Source organism: Augochlora pura, chromosome 7, assembly GCF_028453695.1.
Source record: "Augochlora pura isolate Apur16 chromosome 7, APUR_v2.2.1, whole genome shotgun sequence".
Taxonomy (NCBI): domain Eukaryota; kingdom Metazoa; phylum Arthropoda; class Insecta; order Hymenoptera; family Halictidae; genus Augochlora; species Augochlora pura.
The window spans coordinates 40913335-40931578 of NC_135778.1; the positions used below are offsets into that span (position 1 = coordinate 40913335).

Here is an 18244-nt window from a genome sequence, read left to right on the forward strand (position 1 = left end):
ACTAATTACCTCCATTTCGATGAACTTCAGTAATGTAATGAAACACAATAATTGTTTGAGTTTATATTATTCAATTTTATATTCATAAAATTATAATAATGACCATAAAAGGGATGAAAGCACCTTTCGTATAAAATTTTATATTTACATTCCTTCAGAAAAAACATCGATTTTTATAAATTTGGTGTATGTATATTTTTGTGCAAAATTGAAAAAATTATCCAAAGTTTAAAACATTAAGCCATAGTTTCCTCGCATGATTAATCATAAAACATGATGTTATGTGAAACTACAACTAGTAGTGCTTTAATTAAGATCACATAAATACATTTATGAAAAGATGGCTTTTTTTTTAATTCCATAAATATTAATGTATGTATTAATGTGCTCACATACTCAAAAAGGTGCCGTATTCACCACACAAATATTAACGTTAACTTGAAAGTTTTTTGATAGAGGCTTGTATTGATTACACCGTAAACTTAATACAATGTATGTATTCGTTAAAATAGTATATAAGAACTAAAATTATAAATTCAACATAAAAAACGTAACAAATAAAATACGGTACCTGCACTGTAGTACTCTGATCTGAAAACGGACTGCTAAAGAACGTCGTAATGATATTCATTAGGCAACCTGTCACATAGTTTTCCAGAAAGGTATCAGCATGTTCACGATCATGCGTGGCAGTCGCTATTATACCCATGTCTACAATAAAAGACTTTTCAAATAACGACCACATATGATTTGACGTGTAAATTTCTTTCATTTCCACTTCCGTGTCAATGTAACAATGATTCAGGAAATTTATGTATGCCTCTTTCACCTAAAAGACAAATAAATTTAAAGAAACTTATCACCTATAAAGACAGATTCTCTGACAATATAAAGACTTACTTCTGGTATGCAATCTGGATGTGATACCATAGCAACAATATCATCCAATGGTAAAAGACTGTGGCATTTAATTTCTGTATTAACATTTTTACCCATTGTACAACAAGCTAATAACTTAACTAATTCTACGTGATACCTAAAAAGATGATGATATAAATTATAAAGTATAAGAAAAATGATTCGAATGGATTATGATGTGTAGGTATATTTACTTTAGTAGACTACTTTCATCCATTCTGTGCCTTTCAGACCTCATCATTTCCACAAAATGATTAAAAGAAGCTCTGTCATTGTAAAAGACAAGAACATCTTCACCAGATTGAACCATCTACGAAATCATTTTGTTTTAAAAATAGAATAAAAGAACAATGATATTAATATATATAATATTAAAAAAAGTAAGCTTAAATACACACTTCTTGCATCACCATTTCCTGGCATTTTCTAATGAATTGATTCTCAGCTTTTACTATCGTTTGAAGAAATTTCAGATACTGTACATGTTTCCCATGAGTTTCTATACAATGCACAAAATGTTGTATTACTTTAGCGCTCACTTCATTGCACAACGTTGAATTGTCTTGGAAAATGCTGCACACTGTCTGCGCTTCCCGTATACCAGGATTTAGGAACAAGTCCAGTTGCTTATGCAATAAAACCTGATTCTGTTGATTGCCTAAACAAAAGTTCTGTAGAAAATCGTGCGCTAATCGCATTAACTCGTTCATTCTAACATCCTCTTTGGTATCATATGGAACTTGTAGTAAGTCTAAGACAACAGTGTGTACTCCGACGTTGCGTAAAAGTCTCTGCTCGTGTTTCCGTGGCTTGAATTGGCCACCTATCGTTTGAATACATAGTTTGTTCATGCGAATTAATATTTGCTGTATCTTTTTATATTCTTCGGCTTGGTCTGCGTGTAACGGAGGACCAATGTCTAAGTCTATAGCAGATCCTATAATCGTAGATATTATTTATTTTTATCCATTAAATAAATTCTTGTATAAACTTATTATTACCTTTCTTATCGGATGTTGATAATTGAGGTGGTGCTTTGCGAGGTGTAGCTCTATCATCTTCTTCATCCTTGCTTTTCTTCTTTTTACCACCGCCGTGTTCTTCAGCCGCTTTAGATTTGTACACCCAAAGCTCAGACTTTTCAACCGACTGTCGCAAAACATCTAAATCTGACTTGATTTGTTTATAAGACTCGACGTCGCTGTCAGAGACCAATAGTTGTACCTATTCATTGAATAAATAATATATAGAATATCTATATTTGACACTGTTTTTATTGTTCATGTGTAATATTAAAGATAAGATGACGTACTTGTTTAAACGCTTGCAAAACTTCTTGTCTTTGACTGAAATGCCTGAAGAGCAAGTGTAATGCTCCAGAAACTAATGGAGGATAGTCATGCATTGCCAAATGAAGCAAGACACGCAAAAATGTCTTGCCACCTTGGCCATCCAGATCCAGCGCTGCACACTCTTCACTAAAACACTTTGTTTGTGAAATATTTCTTTAACATTTAAATAATAATACTAGTAATGTGTTACCTGCTCCCAAATATACCCTCTGCTTGAGTTCCAATTAATTCCAAGTCAATAGTTTTTTGACCAAGATTAACATCGCCAGATGCTTTCTCAGTTTCGTCGAATTCTTGTTTAAAGATGCTCAATAAACAGGAAATTCTGTAGTCCAATCGGACGTCAAGAATAAATTGTAAGATTTCAATTATTTTCAGCTTTGTGTCCATCACTAATGGGTATTCTTTCTGTGACAATGGTTTCGGCCTCGGAGATGTACTACCACCTAAGACTTGTCCGGCTGAACCCAATGTCAAACTTGTCATTACTGCTCCCATATCTCCGATACATCTCAATACTCCACCCTCGGCTGTTAAAAGTAAATTTGTCACTATGTTCCGTGATATATTATATAAAAATGATTAAACGTATTCTTACTATATATTATCATAGTTAGCAGATCTATACATATGCATATAAATAGGGTTCAATTAAAGGTGTAGCCATTAAATGAAATTTTTAAAAAATGATGTTAGGAGTACACAAAAGTTAGTAAAATATCTTAATTAACATATATGGAACGTAGAACATATAAGGGGGGAATAACTGTGCATTTAATAAAATAATGTGGTTCAACTGACGAAGTACGAAAAAAGGCCCTTTAAACATAAATGAATAATTCAACATAGTCATTTTATGCCCAATATTTAAGAAACCTGCAACTACCATTAATTTGTATTTTTATTATTACCTGTTTCCTTAGACTCCATGGACTCAGCTTTAGAAGTTTTTAGAAGAAGTCAGTTAATTACATTTATATGTGCATACTTGGTACATGTATTTGTATCATTGGGTATACTATTCTACAAAGTTAATTGTGCGTAAATACTACATGGAATATATTGTTAGCACTTTTAAATGGGTATATTTATGAGCAAAATTATGTTATGATATGTTATGATATGATATTCGGTCATATGTACAAACACACCATATTAACAAAATTAGTTTATATACAAGACAACATTATTATTGTATATTGCAAACTTACAGTCAATATCACCAGTAGGAATTTTTCTCTCCGAGGTATCGTTTTCTGAAATACAATCCAAAATACTAAGCAGCGTTTTAGTTAGCCTTAACAGGTCACTGAAACTGTAGAATCCGAAATAAATTAAATCGCGTGCCAGTTTGACGACCTGAAATTAATTAAAAAATTTAACCACTTCTGTTACGTGGAGAACGATATGTAATGCATAAGAAGAAAGTTGATCATCTTACTTCAAATGTAAGTTTATTTTGTTCTTGGTCTGAAAACGACCACATTTTTGCAACTACGTTGCATAAATAATCTTCCACGAACATTATAGTCGCGCTAAATTTAGCACGAACGAGTTCTTTATTTTGATCCCGCATTCTGTTCGCGTCATAGCTAAAATTAAAAAATGCATTAAATAAATTTCTCATAATGCGTATAATTAATTCTGGCGTTGTATACTTTAGCATTTCTACGTACTCATTAATACTCATCTTCGAAGGAATTTCAGACCACAAGCGAGCATACTTTACAGGAGTTACTTGCTCCTGAGGATCTCTATCAACGTGCAAGTGTAACATGAGTCGACAGAACGATGCGCGCAGTTCGTATGGCACTGTTTCATCTTCCATGCACCTAAATATTGAATTAAAAGTTTCATTTCTGATAGAATATTAACATAACTGCTTTAGAGGTGAAACGTGTTCAACTTACTTCAGTATAAGACCAATATCTAAATGCGGTGATAAATTATTCAAAGCTAGATACTGTCTGTTGAGGCACATATTGCTAAAAAGATTTAACTGGTGTCTATAATAGTCTAATATTGCTGTATCTTGTACACTGCCTAATTTTGCTCCCCTTGATAGCTCATTTAAAGACATTGACTTCTGTAAATTGCATCGCTCACATTAGAAACTTCAAAAGAATTTCGAGCACATTATTATCGTACTTGTACATAGACGCTAACCGTTGCATTCTTCCATAGAAGAAATACTTCCAGTTCCTCAACAACAGTGATCTGTGATTCACCGTTCTCTTGTTTCTCGTCAAGTTCCTCTACCTCAACCTGAGTTTTCATCATCCTAAGAAATTAATTATATATCAACATGTATCAGCGAAACAATCGCCGTTTACAGAATTTATGTACTTTACCTAGTTTCTAATAATATATCTTTATTCTTTTCACTTAATACGCTCTTGCAAATTAACTCCTGAGTCACGGCTATTGCCTTCTTGTTAGAAATACATAAGTCTGACAAATAATCTAAAAATCTTGATTCCCAATTATGCATATTCTTCCTAACAAGGCCAACGAACGTTTCAATTTCTGCAGCTGTAATATGCTTCTCTAACAACTTTCTATTGTTATGTAAGAGTGCAGTGATTGTGTCTTCTGCTAGGATATCGTATCCGATTTGTTTTTGCATGAACGCAAAGTGTTTGGCAATATATTCCTAGGTGATAAGAATTGCGTTAATACGCGGATTGAACTGCACATCTAATATCTAAGTAAAATACCTGATTTTTCCTGTAATCTTGTTGCGACAGTCTTAAAATTCGGTAACACAGACGAAACATATATTTATATGGTGCATGTCTAGGATCGTTCAATTCCTCTATTCTAAGAAATGGTCCCTCGCCTTCAGCAGACTCTAAGAATGGAGCCTGCGAATCATACGTTTTAGATCCACGAATCGAAGAATAAAAGTGTCGGTAAGAAGAAAAGTTAAAGTACCTGAAGTATTTTAAACAATTGACCGAGTATGTACTGTTCTCTTAGTAACTTCTGTCGGTCCCTTACCGCATTAGTAACAATTAACTCTAGAGCTTCAGACTTATTCTGCTCGTTCTCTAACCCAGCTATGAAGTACACTATATCCTGCAGTAAACTAGTAACAGCTCGTCTTTCGTTGTGGGAGATCGTGCCTATTTCCAATTTGCCACTTATTCCAGCTAAAACCTTACACGCATCGTTTGCGAAATCAAGATCTCGCACTTCAACAGGCGACACAGACCTTAAAGCGAACGCCTCCTTATCCTCTTTGTTAATAGCACAGCCCACCTTACAAAAAAATTATGTATGTCAAAATTTTTCTGACCATTGTAATACTAATGTTCAATAAATTAATATTATAGTTTGTAACGAAAAATACCTTTGACATAACAGGTTTCTCATCGTCTTTATCAATGGGTACACTTGTTGAATGGACCCAGGTATTTGTACATATGTGGTGTAACCTAACAAAAGATGATTGAGGTACCAAGCTATCACCTCTTGTTAACGTTGTCGGATCTAACTCAAATAAGGAGCTGATTTCATTACTATGCGGAACTGATACCAATCTGTACACTGGTCCTGGAGGATCTACAAAATAATAGATAATAACGACATCGCGTTTCAGCTTTTAATACATAATGCAAACTGTGTAAAATGTGCCTCACCACGTTTGCCTATTGTGATTTCACGCGGTTCATCGGTATCTATCTCAGCAGCTAAGTATTGCCCCGTCGCTAAATGTTTAAATCTAAACAGGGAGTTCCAGTGACCAGCACCTCCTCTGCAGGGATCATGTTGCACTACCTGCACAAACAAATGGCCATTAATCAGATACAAGGAATCTGTAAAGTAATAACATTTTTCAACATGCTAAAGTATTACATGCTGTTGGCACCAGAACCATTACAGTAAACCAAGTGAAGTAGCAACAAAGTATTAGAGTACTTTGACTATCCTCACCTCAACTTCCCACAAAGCTTTACTACTCGTAGCTGCAGTGGCACTAGTTCTGCCAGTGGTCCTCAAGAATACGTGTTGCTTCTTTTTGTACTCGTCCATTGTAAGAAACTTCTCCTGTTCAGCATGGAACAGCCGAACCACGTCTCCACCCTTCAGTATTTCCTCCTGATTCTCCCTGTGCTCCATGAACAGCGTCACCTTCCACGAGGTGGCCGTGTTCACGACGTTTACTTCCTTGCAACCTGGGTTATCGCTCAGTTCGTAATTGGCCGCAACGTGTAGACCTTGCCTGCCGGCATTCACTGGTTCCAGAATCACTTTATCACCGACAACGACGTTATCACCGTCGCTGCGAAGCTTATAGAAGGGCATGATGTACAGCCAGGAGCCCTCGTTCCCGTTTGCATCCAAGTAGACTCTCATTGCGTTTTTCTCGAGGAGCGCGGGCAGCCTCTTGTTGACTGTCAAGAACTTGTTGGACTTGAGATGCAGAAGCTAAAACAGGATACATGTTGTCGAGAGTAATCTTCAATATTTTTAACAAAAAATTACAAAAATACTAGAAATAAGTTAAGTGTGCTTTTTGCTGCGATGGCTTAAATGTTAAGATTAAAAGATTTTTATTGTCAAAATTCTACGGTGTTGCTTTCGATTCGTTTACGTTTGTTGGACTGATCCGATAGATGTGCAAAAATTGTCTTATATTTCTTCCTTGAATTCTTCAAATGAGGCAGCTGTCTAGCATTCGATTATGTGTTTATCATAGGACCGATAGGATCTGTGGATGCATAACGGGGGGTCGATTCTAATCCCTGACGCTGGAACTCCTATTCGTACAGTAAAGAACTGTCTAACTCTTTCTTTAAAATAAAGTTGCAATTACATTGGGAAGTATTCAAAAAGTGTACCATTTAATAACCCAATTTCCTATTTATTCCTATATTTAAAAAATGTATTTTTACAACCACTTCCAGCAGCGATTTTTTAAAAAAATTTTGTATGCATCATTTAACAAACTTTAGTCGTTGGTGTCGCTCGAAGCCATTTGGGGCAATGCGCATTGGATCCTTAAGAGTTGGCTAATAAGCTGAAACATCAAAGCGAGTAATGGCACAGATCGTCGGACAACGAAGATCCGGCTAGAAAAATAAGAAATTGCTGTCTGAAGCAAGCCAGAGCAGTATGTTCGCAGTGTATTAACTTTTAAAGTAGACCATAATTCAGTGACAAAGTGGGATCTAACGAAGTAGCCTGATATTCAGGCAAAGTCAGCCCCCGGCTTGCATGATTGGATCATGTTAATTAGACGACTAATGGCGTTCTCGGCCTCTTCCGTTTCAAGGGAGTACCTTTCGCTTCTGCACAGAACACATAGAGACCCAAGCATATCACTCGGCGGTAACGTCGCAGCGTTCCCCTCTTGTTGATAATAATGGCGTCGCCGATCCGATTAATAATTCGATAATATACTTAAAACAATGCGCAATTAAAGGACACGGTCTCGCGAGGGTTGGAGCTCCGTGTTTGCAAGCGGAACCGCGTCACGGCGACGCCTTCCGCGACAGCTTAGCGACCTCGATACTAGAGAGGAAGTAGATTCTCGTAATTGACGATCGCTTATCGTGCGGCTCGCGTTGCTTTTACGACAAATGGTAAACCACAAGGAAATTATACCCATCTGTCGAGCCTAAGTGTAAGGATACACGCTGTGCCGGAAGCCAATATTTCTGCAGAACTGAAAAAGGGAAATACAGAGAACAGTTTGCTCCAGACGCCGAACAGCCGCGTCTAAAACCCAAGTTCGGTCCAAATAAATTCTCTAACAAACTGACGCAGATGTAAAAATATTCTCTACAAGACTCTCAGCAGTCTAATTGTTTGCAACCAAAACTTAACCAAAACCGTGATATGTCAGGAATGCATCCGCATTTTTCTTCGAAGCCAAAATTGTTTTTGTTCTGCATTTTCTCGACGCGGAAAGAAAGGGTAAACGTAGTTTGCGTGAAAGGCGGTGGCCTTGGATGTGTAAAGCTTAAGTGACCTTCTCGGGCGTGAAGCACAAGGTAAATTAATTTACTTCGCGTAACTGGGGCGATGTAAAAAAAATATAGGGAGACTTTAGAAAAACAACAGGATCTTACCTGGACGACGTTGCCGTAAGAGACCACGCTGCCCAGCAGTTTCTTGTTCTCTGAATCATTTTGCTTCTTCTCTATTTCGGCGGCGTGCTGAAAAGTACATGATAATGTTCATTTTCAGTAATTGATGTTCATTTCCGGGTAATTGTTCTTCATTTAAGCAACCTTCAACTATATCCAGGTTATTTAGCATAATCTACGTTACGTAAACTATACATATGGGAACGCATTGCTTGTTTAAACGCATTTGTCATAATGAAAGAGGAATATAAATATTCGACAATGAAATTTTAAATTAATATATACAGAGTATTGTTCGTGGTAAACAGACAAGTTGCGTTTAACAGCAGCAGCAGCAGTTCTATTTACGATTGCAATCGGCTTTACGTTCTAATTGCACCCAGAACTAACTTACGTGAAGTCTTTTGAGAAGTACAGCGTCTGTACCGCTCGCGCTTTGTTTTGCGGCCTTCCAAAATTGCTTTTGGGCAGAATAACGGTTCATGGGACATATTTTGAAGAGGCAATCTAGAAACGATGAAACTCGTTAACAATGAAATCCGCAAGCTATATCAGTAACGGCGCGCAGCAGTATTAATTAACATATATAGAAATTACCTCTGAACTTCTTTGGCGGATTTGATAGGTCTCCAGCTTCGGGACATACCACGCATCTGTCGTCCACCAAACTGTAAAACAATCGAAACAGAAAGTTATTGAAAGACCAGCTACGATCGTTTATCATTTCCACAAGCGAAAAATATCTCGAAATTTTGTAGTTTCTTCAAACTCGGCAACCATTTTTGGCTGCAGATCAAAATCAACTAAACCGTGATCATTAAGATGACATTTCGCGTTAGTGATATTTTCATTTTAAAACAGTCGAACAGTCAGCTACAAAATTGTAATTATTATAGAAAAAGATATGTAACTGTCGAATCGTTAAATGGGTCACTTGGTGACGCCTGTTCTGTATTGCCACATTCCTGTGGTTCCACAAATATTACATAAACTAACAATGCTAAAAATAAGCCCTCCTCTTTACTATTCCAGCAAATACACTGGCATTCGAAAACCGGTTTTTCCAAATGTTGATCTTAACGTCTGCCGAAGGCAATGCTCGAGGAGACAGTGCCGAATAAATCTGCAGGTGCAGGTGAAACAAAAGCGACGTGCGAATCGATATTGGGGCAGGCCAAGTCTTGCCCGGGAGCTGTAAACCGACACAGCGGCGGGATGCTCTCGTCTTTCAAAACACGAGGACTCTCTTTACGGTCGACTCCCTGCGGCCTTGCCGCACGGCACAGCACGGCACGGCACGACGGCCCAGTGTCTTATTCCTGATACGGGAGTGCGACACCGAACGCAATAAATTGGAGCGTAACGCGCGACACAGCGTCCCGGGTCAAAGAACTTTTGCGGCGTAACCGCTGATGTACGGTGTCAAGGGGTCGTTAAAATTCGCTGCCAACGTAGAAACAGTAGATGCTGGAACGGGGGCAGGTGCTGTCTAATTAGATCACGTTGCGTGAAAGAACGGCTTACGTAAGAGGACGGGTTTCCGTGAAACTCGAATTAATTGACACTCGCCGAATTAATTGTCAGTCATTGGTTCTCTCCAATGTCGAGAACACTGGCCAGAAAAATTGCAGAACTTGATTAACTTTTCCTTGGAAATGTATGTCACAAGTTCGTACACTTGAACGTCGTAACAGCTGGAGCACACTTTGCGAATTGCAATTCTCAAGTTGAAATGTTTCCTCGCTTTTGGTAAAGTTGCCGTGTGTTACCTAGAAGGCATCTTTCGCGGAGCTGTATTTTTTATACGCGCAATATCGCTGCAGCACTCGGGGTGCGTACCGTGAACTGCAGTTCCCAAGTTTAGCTTCTTTTCGCTCCGTCGATATCCTTGCATACTCGTATATCAAATTTTTGCGACCTTTATCCAATGTATCAAGTTTTCTCTATGGTAGACGATAGACGCTTTGCAGTTTAGATGAAATAAGAGATATTCAGTGGAGTATTTCAAGAAGTAAACTTATTCACAAATCTCAACAATTTATAATTTGTTACTTGGTATTTAAAGACGAACGAATTTCTGTCGAACGAATTTGGTTTCTGTTTATACAATATTCCGAAAGAGTTTGAAAAATTTCAAATACGTATAGCACGTCTTTTAATGAACGCTTCCATACCACCGATGCAAAAAGCATCGATTTATTGGGAGAAGCAGCTTAATTAAATAAAACGCCGATTTTCTATTAGCTCTAAGAGCATACGTTGCCATTAACTATAGAAAGCACGCGTTTCCGTGCCGTCAGTTGCGCTGAACGTTAATGTCTAGGAATCGATTCGGGCGCAGGCTGGTCGCATAATCGAGCATTATATTCCGCCGATAAAAGCTCGTTTCAAAGCTGAAGAGAGCCGATGGGACTCTCTCTACCTATTGATCCCTGAGCATCGCGGTGTTAACGTCTCGAAACAGCGGCGTACAACTGCGATTGATCGGCGCACGATAAGATAGCCGGCCGTACATGTGTATCAGCCGATCCAGAAATAACGAAACGAGTCCGAGAGAGAGAGAGAGCGGGGCGGATCTTTTGCGAACCACCTGAACCCGAAAGCTTTTCGAGGACGCTCAATTACACCCTTTCACCGCCACCAACTGTCCGTAAGTACCCGCATCGCTTGTGTTGTCGGTCACTAATACAGAGTTAACTAACGAGATTACATTTAGGCTTCTCATCCGCGCGCGCGTAAGCTCGTTCAACTAGTCCGAGAGTCGGCACGTGCAGCGATGCATCAGAGCGAATTTTTCTTCGACCGAATACCTGCGGTCAGCTTTTCCATTGTTCGTTGCTAGCCACACATTTTCTCCGGAGCCTGCTTAACGCGTTGATCGCATCGTTTCAACCCCCTCAAAATTCCAGCAATTTCAGAAAAATTCACATTGATTGTTTTTCTTTTGTTTTAATTTATCCGCGTGCTCCTAAATTTAGTTTCAGCGGATACTTTAGTTTCGTTTCTCCATCTGATAAAAGATACCTAAGATATCGGTTAACATTTTAGAAATTTCTTCCCGTGGTAACTTTGATAGATCGAAAGTTCCAATTCTTTTCATCGCTCTATCGTGTCGAACTGCAGATTAGCCGTAAATGCATCAAATCCGCCGAGTATAATCTGCTTGCGTTGGAAAGACTGAATTCCTGTGATGCACGATTAAACGTCTCGCGACTGTTTTATAAATCTTGTCATACATCGAGGAAGATAAAAGCTGAACTTTCGTGATTATTTCGATAACACCGAGGATCAGAGAGGATCGAAATTGCTAAGAATAAAAGACGCAATTTGCTGATTCGGTTGCGAGACCTCCGTGTCACAACACGAACAATTTAGAAGATTGTTTGGCCTGATTTTTCGCTGGTACCGTCGCGCCTCTAGGACCCGAAACGCTATTAAAAAGAGAAAAAAAAAGTGCCGAGTACAATTCCGAGAACGTTTTATTGGCCAGGGGTTCTGTTCGACTTGTTCCCTCGCGGCTAACTTATGTGTTCATTAAGCCCTATTCACAGTCGCCGGTGACAAGAAAAATAGTCTTTCACGAAAATATCAAGCGAAGACGAACCACCTGCGACAAAATTAAAAATAGAAGTTTCCATTCCGAAGACAGAATACCGTTTCAAAACGAAGTTGTGTTTCCTCGGGAACCAGGAAATTTACAAATCACCGTGGATCGCAAATTTCTCTACGAAAGCTTCTGTATCCTCTCTCTCTCTCTCTCTCTCTCTCTCTCTCTCTCTCTCTACGTTACGTCATCGTATTTTTATCTGTTTGGAAAGCTATATCGAGTACGCTCGAGTACCGGCAAGTGAAATACACGGGACATCGATAAATTGATACAATCGAAACTTTAATCTCTTATCGAGGAAATGAAATTGGATGAAACACAACAGAAGAATCGTTGGAACAACGACAAAACAGATAACAGCGTCGCCGAAAATAAAACACGGCGACGGTCGATCGCAAAAGTAGTCTCGACAGTTTTTCCGGTAGAATAGAATTTTTGGTTAAACATCGGATGCCTTCGGAAAACATGTTTTCACGCTACGAAACAATAACTTTAAAGCAGCAAGGGTAAATAACGTGTTATCAAACGGATGGGCTTTGCCAAGGGAAAAGCGTGGAAAATCAATAAAAAATATCAGGACTACTTTGAACTTTACGTAGGAAGCAATTATCGAGATTTTATGGTATTCTATAGCCAGCAGTGTCCCGTATTACCACCATTTATCGTACAGTCGCAATAACTATCGAGTTTCGAACTTCCAACTATTACGCTATGTCAATTAAAACTTTTGCGACTTCGCCATTATTGAATTCCGCTATAATGTTTTAAGGACTCGCTTCATTACGGAAACGAAGACAATTTCTTGCAGAAGCGTATCCATATTTCTCATTAACAACATTCATTCGTCACGCGTAGTTCAAGCTACCTGCAAGCGAACTTTAATCTTTCGCTATGGAAATCGTTGTCCATGATAACGATAAGAGTTAGATAAAAGTATCTTTCCTGTGTCACAGTAATTTAAATAGTTTGTATATAATATTAAAGTATCCTCAAATTCGTTTAACAGCTTGACAATTTTGTTTTCTGCCTAGTTATTTTTATGAGAAATGCATAAAATCCACGGTCAACTCGTTACGCCTCCAATGTTCCCAAAATGTTTGGCTGTCGCACGAATTCGAGTTCCCGCTTTAGAAACACTAAAAAGCTGAACGGCCGTGTGTTGCAAGCTAATACAAATGTCGAGATTTCCTGAACGGTGCACAAAGGACAAACGGAAATATCTTTCGCCTAGTTTCGGTACTCGGTTCCGAAGCGACAGACTCTCACAGACCCCGTCCCAATTGTCCAACGCTCTGCGAAGCTCCGAGAGCAGAGAAGTCACCTGACCACCGATATTGAAAGGCCAATGTTGTTGTTCCCGGTACCGTGGCCTCGAGAATACCCGCGGCACCATGATTGGCATTAGATTATTAAGACAGTCGAATTAGAGCGGAAGCAGGTCAATACCAGCTTGGAGCCTCGCGCCATCTAAATTAGATGCGCGACGGCGTCGCCGCGAAAATTCGGCCGCTTAAATGATTCGATCAGTGTCAAGGTCGGTCAGCAGATCCTCGAACCGCGAAACGCGAAACGCGACGAGCTAACAATTTGCAAGAGAGGTGTACGCGCGCACGTACTTCCACCGAGCAGATGCTCCGCTCCTGGGATACGTTTCATCGTGCTTACTGTGCTGATCAATAAATCATCATCGTCACACGCCCTCGATAATTTTATTAATAACCCCGTGAAACGGTTAATTATAAGTGCAGCGCATGTTAGAACACCAGAAGCGTCGTAAAAGAGAGAGAGAGAGAGAGAGAGAGATCCATGCTCAAGGAGTAATTTCTCGGAAGTTTCATCGAAGGACTATCTATTGGCGTGTCGATGACAATCTAATTTCGTTAATTAATTATTTAATTAATTAATCTAATTTCTTGTAGAAATCTACAACCCAGTGATTACTTTTTCATTCCTTTTTAATTCAACCAATAATATTCTCATCTTATTGTTTCATTGTTTACGTGGTGCTATTAATTTTATTATAATACATTTATATCGATTTAACAGAAGAATCGTTACATTCGTTCCATTAGTCCGGTAAGTGTTTGACAGAGAAAAAAGTCACTCGAGAAACAGGACTGAATGCCATCAGCTGCGTAAGCAATGGAAAACTCAATTCAACAAACTCTTAATGGACGCTGGAATGGAGCACATTGTTAATTTCTAAAGCCACGTCGTCAGGATCTCTTTAGAACCATTTCGCCATCGCCATCGCCATCGCCACGACATTCTGCGGCTAACCGAAGATAAATTAGTGCTTCTTCAGTTTTATTCTGCTCCTTGATTTGACAGCGTTACTTCGAGAAGCTATCTTCGGCACTGAATTATTTTTGGTAGAGTCGAAGAGTGGCTTGCAGAGTACGAATAATTAAATGAGGGCTACTTTTAGCAACGGGGTGGACTCCCAATGAACACACTCTTTGCTACCGTCATTATTGTATCATTAGCGAGGAGATATTTTTATTGACATAAAATAAAATAGATCACTTTATATCAGCTACCCAAGATGACATTTCGCCCGGTTCTGATTATTTACCCTTAGGAATCATTGAATTTATAATTTTGGACAGCTACAGAGAACAACGTCGGCCGTTGTTGTGCGAGAGTTTTAGGTATTGGTCTCTGAAATAGGTTACACGATCTATCAAAACTTTCTAGAAAAGTCAACGAATCGCCTGGGATGCCGAGCATCAGACCCGAGGCACAATTGTATCGAGGAACAAGGTAGGAGGAGTTGGAACTTCCAGACCCAAGAGAACGTCTCTGAAATAACAGTCTACCTGATTATACAGAAGCTGTAAACTCTCTACTCTTGAAAATTATTCTCAAACGAACCCGCGCCATTAGCCAGCGAGCGAGAGCAGGAGGAGAACAAAGAAAAATGAGTGAGCGCAGGGAGTGCTATAGCATCGGTACTACAAACTTTCATTACCATGGTAGCTAGTAAACGCAAAGTAAGCATTAATTATGGCCCGATAAGTAAAGTTCCGACACTAATTTGGTTCCCGTCGCTGCATCCTGTTTGCATTTTGAGGCCTAATGGAAGTGGCCTAGTTTCGAAAAAACCGATAAAGAGACCTAAATCACTCCCCCCCCCCCCCCCCCCCCCCCTCCGGACCGTTGTCTCTTGAATAATTTAAATGAATTCCTGGTAGACGCATCGGGACTAAAATCATGGCAATCTGTGAAACAGCAGGTGTACGTTTCGGAAATACGAGTGTGTACACAGTCTAGATAACTGTGCAATACAGATTATGTGTCTACGTTATTATTGTTGAATTGTGGCAATTAGTTTCCGCTATTGGTGAACATGGAGAGGACGCGTCGATCAAGCGGCAACATTAATTTAGTTCGATCACAGCTCTCAATTTATTGTACTTTAGAGTTAAAGGTAAAATGAGCGTAAATGAAGACAATTTGGAGAGAAAAATCCTCTGACTGCATCAAGGAAACGATTAATTATTAATCAATGTAGCTCTGAAAGAAATCGTAGCGCAAGGGGTTAATTGGGGTGGCGTTGGTCTGTGTTTCGTCAGCCGCGCTCGATCGGAGAGACGCGACGCAGCTGGCAATAAATATTTCCCTATTTCTATATTCGCAGTCGGTCTCGCTCGACTCGGAATGCATCAAATTGAAAAGAATCGAATTTCAACGGCTCTAACACCGCGAGCCGGACCGCTGTTGTTTCGAGCATCAATTACATCCCTTTCAGCCGCAGCTGCGTCGCCTGCGTCGCCTGCGACGCATCGAGCCCGACGTAACGGAGAATAGAGCGCCGGTGCAATCGGGATGCTAGCGGAGAACAGGAATTAGTAGATATTCCATTCAACGGGCCGGAGATTCACTTTGACGAGCTGGTACCGGCTCGCATTATATCTTGCGTTATCTCTGCGCACAACGGAGTCGATCAGCGACGACACCACGATCCGATGCCTGCGCCGCGCTACGGTCGTCTACGTGTGCCGTTCGATCCTGAAATTCGACGTCTCCGTCAAACGTGATTCGATTACGTTACGGTCAATTTAAACGAACATCAGATACAATGCGCCGTGATACACGGGTTGGACCGGTCGCTGCGCGCGTCCCTCCCTGTCCTCTACCGTTCCTCCTCTTTGTTCGGGTTAATTTGTTTTCGTTAGCAAGAATTATCCACTTTCTGGTATCCCCGTCACACCCTGCAGCTGCGTGAAATTTTCGCTTCGATCGCCGCCTACTTTCCGCAGGACTTTCTCACGGCTTATTTTAGTGTATACGGGAGTTATTACCTCGTTTGATGTATTTTCACCATGACTGAACTTGTTATTAATAATTTGCACTCGAATGGCGACTCTGAGGCATCAATAATGGTTACCGCACTGTAATTTCAAGTAACTCTTGGGTTGCTCTCGCGCGCATTCGATAAGCTGTTGAAAATTTAAGCACAGAATGTTTTTTTAGATTTATTCTATATAGGAAAAGAGAATAAGAATCTTGAAATAATGGAAACTACGAATACTGGTACTAGCGCGATTACGAGACAATCGCTGGCAATTTTCAAAATAAAAATAAAAATGAATAAACACGTCCGACTTCCTCGTTGTAAAGGAATCGAATTGGAACACGTTCGAGGCCTCGTAAACATTTTAGAGAGGCCTCGAGCATTTTAGAGATTATGTGCTCGGTGATTCGCGCGGCAAGACGAAGAACAGATCTCGTGTTGATAATACAAAATATTATGTAAAGAAATTTAGATTGCGCAACGATGACGCGCAACGGCGCGCATCTTCGCAAGCCACAGTCGCTTTGTCTCAGGTGGCCTCTTATCTTTCAAGTTTTGAGGAAGACGAGACGCCGCGATCTCGCGACGACCAAACAGCCCGCAGAAAAAACCGAGATTCGATCACCGAGATCTCGCACGAGGGCCCATTCATGCTCGGTGAATGCCACTAAACTTAGCAAAGTGTGCCTGACCTATTTCCTTTCTCCTTTTTCGAGTGGAACTCTGCGATCAACCACCATCCTCCTCCCACCCGTAACGGAAATCATACCTGTTCGAAAGTAATTAGCCGGCCCTTCGAAACGTTTAATTCTCGCTGAATTTCGCGTGCACAATAATCCACGAGAAAGGAAACAGAGAGGCGAGTGCGAATCGAATTTCCCTTTGCAACGAAGCGTCGGCTGCCGTGATGGACGGGTGAAAGAGACTTCGAACGAAAATTTTGACTCGAAAATGTAATGCGGGCGTGGCGGAACGGAGCTGTAAAAAAAGTCCATGTTATTTTAGAGACCACTGTGTTTTGCAATCTATAAATAAACCATCGACACAATCGGACAGAGCAGGATCTGGAAATGATCGAGTGCTCGGTGTTGTTGAGTCTCAGCAGTTACAATCTTTTTAAAGTGTAGCGTGCATTAAAAAGAGTAGCGTAAACGCGGAGGGCAGTGATTCATTGAATCGGCAATAAACGACAGGAGTGAAATAAAAATATAGTCGATAGTTTAATCGGCGTAAAAATAATTTGGATCAGAATTTTAGGTGCAATAACTGTAGGACGCAGATTTAGATCTTTGGAAGAAAATAAAAAAACGTTCTTTAAACATTCTCGAATCTTCTTAACAACCACGGCTTGAATAAACAAAAATCGAACAACGTTGGCAAGTAGGACATGTAATAAATAAAGAATTTATTTTAGAAAAGCAAACTGAGAAGTTAGAGAGAGAGAAATCAAGATAGCTTAGGGAACCGCACATACGGTCAAGGAAATGGCAGGAACAATTTCATTCCCTAGAGAAATCAATTTCCTTCGCTTAAGACGCATAGCAGAAGTGGAAGCCTCCGCAGTAATTAACAGCAGCCAATCTCTAATATTTGTACTCGTTAAAAAATTCAATTGTACAATTCCCGCGTGAATACAGTGCTGCTACGGCTAACGCAGTTTCGTTATAAGAGGGTGATTCCCTCGAAAAATTTCGATACACGCTTCGCATCAATTATTGATTTCGATTCAAAATAAATGATCGAATATTCATCTTTAGTAGATCTTCCATGAAATTTGTATCGCGAGCCTAACTGGTTATTACAGCGCAAGGGGTTAATTAGCGTAACACGAGATCCGTCGCGACCCGAGTTTGACGAAAGCCAACAGGACGTCTTCAGGAAAACTTATTAATCGGCTTATGAATAAATCCTGACCTGCCTACGGCACCTGTTTCCGTTGAATATATTTTGCCCGGTCGGCTATCTAGCGTCGCAT

General features: G+C 39.8%; 1 protein-coding gene across 3 annotated transcripts in view; it reads right to left on the minus strand.

Annotated features, from left to right (window-relative positions):
- The window catches only part of LOC144472744 (inositol 1,4,5-trisphosphate receptor-like), a 46092-nt gene that overhangs the window by 12412 nt on the left and 15436 nt on the right, over nucleotides 1–18244 (minus strand). For all 3 annotated transcript variants that reach the window (XM_078186073.1, XM_078186075.1, XM_078186074.1), the window contains exons 3-23: nucleotides 8963–9033; nucleotides 8760–8872; nucleotides 8348–8434; nucleotides 6207–6701; nucleotides 5912–6050; nucleotides 5623–5834; nucleotides 5205–5531; nucleotides 4988–5134; nucleotides 4622–4923; nucleotides 4437–4551; nucleotides 4181–4356; nucleotides 3947–4102; nucleotides 3712–3862; nucleotides 3482–3629; nucleotides 2461–2800; nucleotides 2231–2396; nucleotides 1920–2142; nucleotides 1317–1855; nucleotides 1113–1228; nucleotides 901–1036; nucleotides 572–829 (exon numbers count right to left, since the gene is read on the minus strand). In XM_078186073.1, coding sequence (XP_078042199.1) covers nucleotides 572–829; nucleotides 901–1036; nucleotides 1113–1228; nucleotides 1317–1855; nucleotides 1920–2142; nucleotides 2231–2396; nucleotides 2461–2800; nucleotides 3482–3629; nucleotides 3712–3862; nucleotides 3947–4102; nucleotides 4181–4356; nucleotides 4437–4551; nucleotides 4622–4923; nucleotides 4988–5134; nucleotides 5205–5531; nucleotides 5623–5834; nucleotides 5912–6050; nucleotides 6207–6701; nucleotides 8348–8434; nucleotides 8760–8872; nucleotides 8963–9033 — 4417 coding nt within the window. The remainder of the gene's footprint in view (nucleotides 1–571; nucleotides 830–900; nucleotides 1037–1112; nucleotides 1229–1316; nucleotides 1856–1919; nucleotides 2143–2230; nucleotides 2397–2460; nucleotides 2801–3481; nucleotides 3630–3711; nucleotides 3863–3946; nucleotides 4103–4180; nucleotides 4357–4436; nucleotides 4552–4621; nucleotides 4924–4987; nucleotides 5135–5204; nucleotides 5532–5622; nucleotides 5835–5911; nucleotides 6051–6206; nucleotides 6702–8347; nucleotides 8435–8759; nucleotides 8873–8962; nucleotides 9034–18244) is intronic.